Source organism: Acipenser ruthenus, chromosome 6, assembly GCF_902713425.1.
Source record: "Acipenser ruthenus chromosome 6, fAciRut3.2 maternal haplotype, whole genome shotgun sequence".
Taxonomy (NCBI): domain Eukaryota; kingdom Metazoa; phylum Chordata; class Actinopteri; order Acipenseriformes; family Acipenseridae; genus Acipenser; species Acipenser ruthenus.
This window is the reverse complement of record NC_081194.1, coordinates 61728893-61740553: the sequence shown is the minus strand read 5'-3', so window position 1 is coordinate 61740553 and position 11661 is coordinate 61728893. Positions and strand designations below refer to the sequence as shown.

General features: G+C 36.6%; 1 protein-coding gene across 3 annotated transcripts in view; it reads right to left on the bottom strand.

The window, feature by feature from the left end:
* Window positions 1–886: 886 nt before the first annotated feature.
* The window catches only part of LOC117410397 (terminal nucleotidyltransferase 5A), a 29016-nt gene continuing 18241 nt past the window's right edge, over window positions 887–11661 (bottom strand). Inside the window, exons 1-3 of one of the 3 annotated variants that reach the window (XM_059025633.1) lie at window positions 6911–6994; window positions 5695–6255; window positions 887–5099 (exon numbers count right to left, since the gene is read on the bottom strand). In XM_059025633.1, coding sequence (XP_058881616.1) covers window positions 4320–5099; window positions 5695–6129 — 1215 coding nt within the window. In that variant the 5' untranslated portion in view covers window positions 6130–6255; window positions 6911–6994 and the 3' untranslated portion in view covers window positions 887–4319. Of the gene's footprint in view, window positions 5100–5694; window positions 6256–6464; window positions 6549–6910; window positions 6995–11661 lie in introns of those variants that run through there. The other 2 variants (XM_034016900.3, XM_059025632.1) reach the window with 2 other exon arrangements.

Genomic DNA, 11661 nt, shown 5'->3' with positions numbered 1-11661 from the left:
TGATAATATTTATAGATTACATTTTAATATCACAAGTGGTTTGGTTAAAATTTGCATAAATGTAAATAGAGTTTAGATAGCTGGCAAGTTAACCATTACTGGATTTAGAAGAAAGTTTTCTTTTTAACACATTTTTTGAGTGGTTCAGGGCCACACATTAATTATTCGCTAAAATGAATTCAATGTTGTTGTTTTTTTGTACGCTGTAAAATGTACATTCTATACAAATTTGTTGAGCAGGAAAAGGCCTGTATGGGACAATAGCATCAACATTTTTTTTTTTTTTTCGGATCATGCAAATCCCACACAATAACCAGCCAACTATTTTTGGCAGAAGCCAGCATGTTTTTTTCTGACTGAAATAGCTGAAGCTGGCAAGAAGAATGCTGGATTTTGCCTATTTATTAGGTCCCAATCAGAAACTTGCTGGTCCAGCTTCTTTATATTAAAAAGCTTTTGAATCTTGTAAATGAGGGTAATTCAGGGTTCATTCAGAATAAACTGCCAGAGGTATTGCAGACCCAGGACACCAGATGCTGATCAGTAGAAAAAAATAACTTATTTTTATTTACAAAAAAAAAAATCAAAATATTGGATGGTGTAAACAAAATTCACAATCTGTTGTTTTTACTGGCACAAAGCTGTTAAAAGTGACGAGACCTCAGTCAGATCACTCAACTCATGCAGAGCAATCCAGGGTAGTTTGCTGCTGTAATAGGTTGCCTTAGAGTAGGCAGAGTTTAAATGGTGCGGGTGTCAAAAGCAAATGCACAGCCTCTGCATTTTGTTTGAACCAAGAGTTCTTGGTCACACTTTTTTTTTTTTCAATTCTTTCAACATATCAATAATGATGTAGATAGCAAAAACAGTATAAACAAAACGGAAGTAATAAAATGTATTTTTTTTAATGACAACATATTGAACCAGTATACAATATATCCATTTATTTATTTATTTATTTATTTATGTATTTATTTATTTTGTTAACAGGATTGGGGACTGCAAACAACAACAAGTATTCCAAGTACAATCCCTAACCCTGACCTCTTAAGAACTAATATACAAGCTATTTTCTACACAACATGTTGCAGCTTATAGCAGAAACATTTTATTTGCTAATGTAAACATAATACAATTAACAAGTAGCAACCTAAAGGGCTTCACATTGAAATGTCTTTAAGCTGTTCAATGGTGTAAAGGCAATAGCCCAAGACTTGCAGTAGATATGTTACAGCAATACATAAAAACCCTTGTGTTTTACCAGCAGGGTTACTCAATGTACTGGTCACTGGTTTAAAACCAGCAAAAATGTGCAACATCTAAGACACTAGATTATGCTCAATTATGGTTTGAAGTATAGTAACATCAGCTTTTAAGAAACATATGTTACACAACTATAACCTCCCCCAGCAACAGACCATAACTTCAAATTATATTCCAAAAGAATGCAAAGGCTTTCATTTTTTTTTTTTTTAATTATTATTATTATTATTATTATTATTATTATTATTATTATTATTATTATTAGTCAACACTTTTAGGGTTCATACAAATGACAGAACAAATCCTCAGTGTTTATTAGAAGCAGTTGCCTCACAGCCATGGGTTATTCAAAATAAGATCATAACACATGTCATAAGGAATATTGTCAGCAGTGTAAAAAATAACATATCAATGAAACACTTAACATAAACCGATGGTGGAAGGGTGAGCATACTATGCTGGCAACAGTGTGATTTTCATGAGCGAGTTAAACTCAGATGAATAGGAAATCCCCAGTTCAATGTCCTCTATACAGAATTTGAATTTGCATGTAATCCTTTAGTCCAGACACCAGTTTGACTTGTCTGTTCTTGAGCTGTGTATTTTCAGTTGAATTCAATATTAAATAATTTACATTTTCTGAAAGGTACATTTTTGGTTGACATAAACCATGTTCAGTGCTTAAAATGCTAATATTTGTATACTGAAAAAAAAATCTTTCAACAAATGGTACTGCTTCACGTAGCATCAATTTTAAAGCTATATCTAAATAATAAAAACATAAAACACCTTGAGTGCAAAACCAAATTTACTGAAAGCAGGTGATATCCCTACTTTTTATTCCTAAAATTCCCTGTGGTAATTGCTGTCTGTAAGTTTGCTGCACCACATCTGAATAGATCTTTCTAAAGCGGCAAATATGTCTAAAAATATGTAACCCTGTTCCCTGCATGAACTATTGCCTGCAAGTGTATTTAAAAAATCCAGTATTTTTTTCAAGGAGGGGGGAGGGGGGGCGACACAAAAATAAAAATATATGGAAAATATCTTCACAGAAAAAATTACAGATGCATAATTTACTTTGAGCACTTTTGTGGTTCTAGAAGAACTTCAGATTATAGTGGCTTCTGTGAGAGAATGACCAATAGTTGTGGTAAGAAAAGACATACCCAATCACCAGCTGATCCTATTTCCCCAGCCCTCCCTTTGCTTGCGTTCTGAGAACTCAGAGCAGTGCTAAAAGTTCTGACAAGTATGCCTCAGTTCAGAGCTGCAGCCTAAAAGGAACAGGCTCCAGGAAGCAAAGCATTCCTTCTCACAATTAATCAAGGTTGCCTTACACTGAACACACAGCCAAACACACAGTATCCAATGTAGAACTATCTTGGTAAACAAAATGAGAGGCATTTCAATAGCTTTGACAGACCCTATAGAATTCACAGGCAAGGTGCTGAAGTAAACAAGTATGGGTGCTATCTAAATCATCTTGAAAATGTGGTGAAATAAGAACACCACTCTTCTGTATTTTAAAAGCCTTTTTTTAACCACTGTGAAATGCATGTGTTACTTCTGTTATGTGTTAGCTTTAAGGGTTCAGATTGTAACCAGCATAATCTATGTCATGCGTGGTTCTCAGTTTCGCATTAAAAAATAAAAATCCTGCAGTTGTATACAAATATATATTAACAACTGACCTGAGAGAAATTGTCAATAAACATGTTTTAATAGGGCTGAAGGGTCAAATGCAAATCAATGAAATAAAATATACAGTACCCAAAGTAATATTGCAGCATGAACTGCAGGTATCAACTGGAATGTCATTTTTATTACTTTTTTTCTTTTTCTTTTTTTTTTTACAAACACATTTTCAAAATATTCCAGGGTCCTAAATCAAGTATTTGATCAAATTCAATTAATATGTAATAAAAACGATTACCCGTTTATTAAAAGATTAGGGCTCACTCGATGAATTTATTAGTTGTAAGATTCCAGTTGCAAAATACATTCCTTTTAAAATTCATCTGGGATTTTCTAGTTTAGCTGCACCTTTTCAAATATCTGCAGGTGTCCAAAGTCTTAAGACATCTGGTTTAAAACAAGAACACACACAGCACTGTATTCTAAAACACTGGTTAAGAGCTACAGATTCTAAAAAAGGCTGTATTGTAAACTCAACGTACATGAATACAAAGCGCACGGGTCATTTTGTACACAATTGTGGGCTTTTCCACATACAGTAGACATTCACAAGCTTTATAGTTGGTTTGTCTTGTGTCCCTGACAAAGTGAAACATCGGGAAAGTCACACAACTTTTCTTTTGCATCTGCCATAGGTATTAGGCACTTTAATTCATGTTAACATATATAAATATAGTACTTTTTTTTTCAAACTTGGGTATTTAAAATGAAAAATCTTTGGTCTGTAAACACACTTCAGGTTTATAACAACTCATTTTATTTATTTATTTATTTATCCCCCCCCCCCCCCCCCCCCCAACTCACATTTCGGACTGAGAATTGTGTACACTGGGAGCCTTAGATCATGTCAGCAGTTTTAGATGCTATATTTATGTCTTGGATCTGTTTCTTCTAAACCGCACATTCTATTAAAGCAGTAACTTTCATTTTCATGATCTACCAATACATAGACCCAAATGCAGCGATCAAGACTACATAACTCATTTAGCTTGAACAGATCTGAACAGCATCATGGAAAAATATGTAACGATCTTCCAAATCTCACTGAATAGTATTAGGCTTCCCAGCTCTTGCTTCATAGTGGCTATGGGAGTTTTACAGCAATCCCTTATTGTCATTGAAGCTTTTCCTTGCCCTTTGCAGCAGGGAAAGCTGAAGCTTATATGCTTATAATGACAGATCTCTCTGGAGCCGATTCCAATTTTCCTATTCTTTAGATCTTGCTCCAATATAATATGAAAGAAAACGCCTGGTTTATCAAGTGTGAAAGTTAGAGCAGATCTTTCATCCATCAAAATACAACACCCTTAACTGGTTCAACCCCTTTTCTACATACATAGGAAATGTCCCTTTTTGTTTCAGTTGCAGGGCAACCAGGTTGAGTAAGTGTGTTGCTGGCAGGTGTACACAGGCTGGACTTGGGCAATGTAGTAATTACTGAAATTGGCATCTGCCACATAAGGGGCCGGCTGGTAATAGCAGGTTACATTTGTCACATTTGGGATGATGTTCTGCTCTGCCAGGACGCTAATGGCTAGCATTGCAATAAGGTTGAGGGTCTGTCTCCTCTCGTGCCCCATTAAGCACACTGTACTCTCATCAACAACCCTGTGAAGTGTCATTAAATAGTCATACTTGCGGTCCTCCAGTCCCACAAAGTGGTTCTGTAGGTAAGCTTCCAGCTTTCGTTGCTGTTCGCTGATATCTGAGAAGTCAATGAAGAACCTGGAGCACATGTACCGCTGGAGAGACTTGATTTCAGGCTCTGAAACTGCCCTGAAGCCCCTGACCAACAGGTTGCAGTACTTGAGAAGCCCACCTCCCCGGATCTCTTCTGGGTTCCTGGTGGAAATGATTTTGTTACACAGGTGGTCAAAGGCTGCCTGGAAGTCTCCATAGACGCTCTCGCCGATGATGGTGGGGTGAAAGGTTTCCGTCATGGGGTTTTCAGAGCATTCGTAAAAAAGCAATAAAGAGTCGAGTTTGATTTGGAAAGAGTCTACGCTGAATTCAAACTGACGTCTCAGGGAGTCCACAAACTTCAGCTCCACATTTTTGCCACTGTTGTTGGACAAGGATATGAGGCTCCACCGGTCTGAATCGTTGCAGACTTTCACCATTTTCTGCACATACGCTTCCTTTAATTATGTAGAAAAACAAAAGAAACAATGTACTATATTAAATATTCCATGTGGATTATTTTTTTTTCATTTTCGATCTTTTTTTTTGTTATTTATTAAAAAAAAAAAAGTTCAAGCAGCCTCATGTGTGCCCTAGACATACAACGCATAGAAACCTTATTAAAAAATAAATAATAAATGATGTAACCGTTACAGCACAAATCGTTTGAATTTAAGTATTAAGATTTTACTTTTTTTTTTTTTTTTTTTTACAGAAAAAAAAATATTTAAAGGTTTTGGTTGGAGATAAATGATCTGCATTGTAATAATAGCAACTGTATTTATAACTTCAAATATTTTAAAACGAAAGGACATACGTATTTGTGTTGTTGCTAAACTACATCGCGTGCACCACAATACCTTACTATCCTAAAACACAATTAGATTGGATCCCATGGAATTCTTTTTTAAATAGTGTATTGTTTTCAGTTAACATATTTAAATGCATATAACTTGTTTAATCCTTAACATGTTGTTTCATTAGGAGGGTTAGAACATTAATACTGTAAGATGTGTAACACAATAATAACAAAAACTAAGTTTCACTACTTACCTTTAGGGTTAGAGGTGTAATCCTCTGCTTATTTACCCCTTCTGGCAAGAAATCCAAGAGGCAGTCGAGAACAATATCCTTGACAGTCCGAAATTCTGCTTCGCCTTTAAGGTCTGCACAGAAAATGAGATCCAGGTCCTTGTACCCCAAGCCACTGTCTTCGTGAAGTACGTGGCTTGCTGCAGACCCGTTTAACCTCACATCTCTCACGTTTATGTTGTGTTCTTCCAGTCTGCTCCTCACAACTTTCACTATGTCCCGGGGTTTCATTTCCAAAGTAGGGAAATTTCCTCGGCCGTGAATGGGGATTGTCTCGGTCAATATCTTATCCAGGCGCTGCACTTGCTCCCAGTTCAACACGTTTAAATTGCTGCTATCCGTACCAAAGCTATCCTCAGTACTATTACTAGCGCTGGCATGTTCACCATCTGCCATGTTAAACAAAACAAAACAAAACAAAAAAAACTATATAATAAAATAGCAAACGCGTGTTGACTCTTTTTAAACCTGGATACATAAACAAGATAGTCTCTTCCAAATTGATTTGTTGTTGTTGGTCTCCTTTAAAAAAAAAAAAAAAGAAGATTTAATAATTTACATTGACCACTTATCCGTTTTCAAGCAGTAATTAAATTGTATCTTATATATTTTATTTGCAATTGCGTGCTCGTTGTAACCTTTTTTAAGTTAATATGGCATAGCTAGTAACCTATGCTATATTAGGATATTTTATTTCTCAAAACAATGCTCTTTGCTAACCCACTCTGTACCGTTAAATATTCCTCGTCAGTCTCCCAGTCTCTGAAGCTTTTGCAGATCTGCGTATTAGACTCTCTCAGTAGTTTATATACTGGGGGTTTCTGCGTGCAGTTCCGGCTCTGAGTCGTAGCCCCAAGGCACGCCTATTGTTTGCATAGATTATTTGCTGGAGCATTTCACTGACAGGGTACCTCTGCCGAATTCCTTTTGTATCTTAAATGGGAGAACATCCTTATTGTTCTCCTTTTTAATGCCGATCAAGTAATGCCATACAATGGAGCTTGATTTATATATATATATATATATATATATATATATATATATATATATATATATATATATATATATATGGTATTATTATTCATATTCTTATTCTTATTCTTATTATTATTATTAGTAGTAGTAGTAGTAGTCGTAGTAGTCATCGTCGTAGTAGTACATTATATGTTGTTAGTACCTGAAGTAGTAGTTGTAGAAGTAGTCGTTGTAATATTTTATTTTAATTTAAATACATGTCCTACAGCAAGACAAGCAACTCACATATACCATCCGAAGTGTAAGTCCTGGACCTGAAATGCCATACTGCTTGTCCAGCTCCACTACTACCCCTAGATATTGCGTGTATCTGCAAAGCTGAATTACAGCCCTCGTGTCCAATCACAGATTTGTAACAGAGATTCCAAAAGTTTCGATCAAGGGAAAGACGGCTACCCGCATCATAATAGCAGTGTATAACGATTACAGATTTAGAATAGCGACTGTTGCCTAAGGAATCTGCCATGGTGGACTTTCTCTAGTTTTTAGACGAATTGTGTGTCAGGTTGACTCAAATTTTGAAATGCTAATTATTATAAGACACAGTTTTCGCCTTAGATGACTGGGCAAAACAGGATGCATGAGTTCTTAGGCAACAGAAAACCTTACTTTGCATAAAGGAGATAAACAGCAGTTACTCAGCACTCTCATAATGTAGGATGCCTATGAATTCCACGTGGATGTGTTATATGTTATTGTAAGATATAGCTCCACACAGTACTAAGTAGAAGTGAACTGTCAACATTGCATATACAGTTCATAAGCGCACCAAATCCAGCCAGTTCTAGAATAGTTTTGACTCATTCTATAATGATGTTGATATACCCAGCCCATTCTAGAATTATACACGCTTAACACATTGCAGACTGGGTTAACATGTTTAGAAATTCTCATTTGGTTTAAGGGAGCTATTCTTGTATTTATTTTTTCAATAGAAAACAATGCATGATCTAGGGTATGAATCACCCCGATCCCATCAGACAGCACCCGCAGAAAGGGTGGCCATGGCGGACGTAGTCTGTGAAACGCTTTCTGGTACTGTCAATAAAAAAATAAAAAAATAAAAAAAAATTGGGGGGGGGGGGGGGGTCTACTACTAATACTACTACAAAAATAAAAAAATAAATAATTAACAAATAAATAAAAAAATAAAAAAATAAAAAAATAAAAAATACTAATACTAATACTACTACTACTACTACTAATAATAATAATAAAGAGCTTGTTATCTGAATGTTGGGTAGTGAGCGGTATCCCACAAACACCGTTTAATTTACTTCAAAATAAATTAAATGTTTGTTTTGAAAACAAAGAAACAAAGAAAATGACCATGTGCACCATTTACATTGATAAAGAATGTATTGATAATTCATATTTAACAGCTGTCTACAAAGTATTTGTTTAGCTTCATAGCCTACCTAAAAGCTAGTTTTTTAAAGTTCTACAGTTATTTACTACATCTGACACAAATTACATGAAATAGTAGCACATGTTTCAACGTGTTTCAACAGTCTTCTATAGTGTTACAAGATGACGAATGTATAAACATTCTCTGTCACACTCACGTGTTAACATTCGCTAACACTTCTGCGCAACTTGTTAAAAGTGTCAAATTACCTCTGTAGAACCTGGCGGCATAGCTACCAAAATGTTAGGATTATTGAGTATCAACACAGTTCCGGTTGCAAGGGCGCCGGAACGACCAGTGCTAAAGTTCTGGTGGCGCTATCATAACCAATAGCACCACCAAAAATAATGCCTCTCTCGTGTTTTAAAAATTGCAGACATGAAAATAGTAGTCAATAGGACCGCGGGGGAAATGATTTAATGTCAATAGAGACACAGCCAATCACTGTACAGTCTGAGCAACCAGATGTAAATTCTGATTGGAGCCTTTAGTTTTGCTACGCGCTAACGGTTTTTTTAAGAAATCAAGAAATATTAATTTGAAGGCGGGAGAGAGTACAGAGAAAATAACACTATGTAACACAATTTTTGTTCCTGGGTAGTAAATGTTATTTCCTAATTGCTTATGCCTCAAAAGTATAGAAAATGGCTATTATTCCCCACAAACTTTGCTTTTGTGACCAGGAGTGATATTTTGAAATTTACCTATTTCCAATGAGAAAACGGGTGAATTTGTGTGTTTTCGCTCCCATAAATGAATCCAAATTAACATGTATTTATACTAAAGTAATACAAAAATGACTACACAAGATTTAGAAGTGAGTAGTTTTTCAAGATTTACGATTATACTGTAAATCACTTTCACGAATCAGCCCCCAAATGTAGTCTCCCATTATGTTCTCGTTATACTGTCCTTCATTGACAGCTCATCCAGGAGCCTCAAAGCCGTGCTGCTCCATAATTATAACAAGTACCCGTCTCTTCCCCTGGCTCACTCGGTGCACCTCAAAGAGGATTACAACAGCATCAAGACCATGTTGGACGCCTTGAAGTATGATGAGTACGGCTGGGAGGTCATAGGAGACTTCAAAATGGTGGCATTCCTGATGGGTCTCCAAGGCGGTTTTACCAAGTTTCCCTGCTATCTTTGCCTTTGGGACAGCAGGGACACCAAGGCGCACTACCACAGGCGGGACTGGCCACAGCGGACAGAGTTCTCTGTGGGGAGGAACAACGTCAAGTGGGAGCCACTGGTGGACCCCCGGAAGGTGCTGATGCCACCACTGCACATCAAATTGGGCCTTATGAAACAATTTGTCAGAGCTCTAGATAAGGAGTCGGCAGCCTTCAAGTACCTTCAAGATTTCTTCTCTAAGCTGTCTGAGGCAAAGGTCAAAGCCGGTGTCTTCGTCGGACCACAGATAAAGATGATCCTGGAGTGCAATGAATTCCCCAAGAAGCTCACTAGTAAGGAGAAAGCGGCTTGGAACAGCTTTGTCGCAGTGGTTCGGGGCTTCCTGGGCAATCACAAGGCCGAAAACTATGTGGAGCTGGTTGAGACTCTGGTGAAGAACTACGGCACAATGGGCTGTAGGATGTCCCTCAAAGTCCATATCCTTGATGCTCATCTTGATAAATTCAAGGAGAACATGGGAGCGTACTCGGAGGAGCAAGGCGAGCGCTTCCACCAGGATATACTGGACTTTGAACGCCGCTACCAAGGACAGTATAACGAGAACATGATGGGAGACTACATTTGGGGGCTGATTCGTGAAAGTGATTTACAGTATAATCGTAAATCTCGAAAAACTACTCACTTCTAAATCTTTTATAGTCATTTTTGTATTACTTTAGTATAAATACATGTTAATTTGGATTCATATGTTGTTTTTTTCTGACTTTATGTGAACGAAAAGACACAAATTCGCCCGTTTTCTCATTGGAAATAGGTAAATTTCAAAATATCACTGTCCTGGTCACAAAAGCAAAGTTTGTGGGGAATAATAGCCATTTTCTATACTTTTGAGGCATAAGCAATTAGGAAATAACATTTACTACCCAGGAACCAAAAAAAAAATAAAAATTGTTACACGGTGTAATGAGCAGTTTAGAATGAGAAGTTGTGGAAGCCATGTTAATGTCACCGCCACCCAAAAGAAAACAAAACAGGGCAACATCTTAAATTATTTTTCTCAGAGCCACTCTTCACAGCAAAGGAAAAACAGCGAGTCTGCAAAAACTGGCGATGGAGACAGCGAAGATCCAAATTAAATTACAACAGGAAGGTAATCAGGATTGCAACTCGGAGGCCACGACAGCACAATCTGGACAAGAAACAGAATTGCCAATCGAGAGGACAGAGGAGACTGGTTGTTCACGCTGCGAAAATGTATTTGAACCATCTCAACCCGAACCTATGAAAGTGGTTTGGTGAGTTTAAGTGGTTGTCATTTTGTTGTGAGTGATTGAAAGTGTTCTGTTTTCAGTGTAGCTGGGTGAGTAGAAGCAAAATGCAGAAGCAGGGTTGTAGCATTCTGTGGCCCGTGGTCCGGACCACTCACCGCTGTGATGTCACAGTGATCCGGACCACTCGGAACACTCGGACCACTCAGTCACAGTGGTCCGGACCACTCCAGCTGTCGCTGTTATGTTATGATTTCACAGTTTCCTTTTCATTTTCTTTATTGGCAGTTATGTTATTTTCCAAATACGTATCTTTCAGTAATTCATACAAGTGTTTAAGTTTATAATAATGTGCTTGGGACCCGTTACCATTGTCATGTGTATTTAGAAAATTGATTCTACACTACCAGAAACATTATCTTTTATATAAGGTAAATATTTTCTTGTTTTAAAACTTGCTGGTATAATATATAGCCTACATATGCATTATGATAGCCTTAACTACAAAACACACAATGACAATAATAAAACATGATGTAGCGGGTTTTCTGATGAGTTTCATAGAGATTTAGTTGTTGTAGATATATTGTTTTTAACCAAAGACGCGTCTTAATGCATAGCTCATAAATGGTTAGTGTACGAATGTTTCCAAGGATTATAAGTCCTCAGGGCAGCACCTATAACCAATTGTATGCCTAGTCTGTATATCAGGTAGATATCGAATAATAATACTTAGGGAACTTTGTTTTGCTACATTTTGCTTAATCCATTACTGCATTTTATTTGCGTTAGTATTGTGAATAGTTGCTGCAAAATTATATATTGCTGATAATTCCATAAATGGATGTCTTCATGCTTTGGTATTTTTTACTTTGAAAGTAAAAGGTATGAACCATATTTGAAAGAACAGATCAAGCCTATTCTATATAACATATTTTAAATCATTATACAAATGGAAAATGCTCAATATTGTGGTTGCACAGTTGTGCTGTCCTGCAGTTTGACCCATATAAAACAAACCAAAATGTTCCCATTTCATTTAATGCTCTATTCTGTTTTTTTTTCTTATATAACTTCTGCATT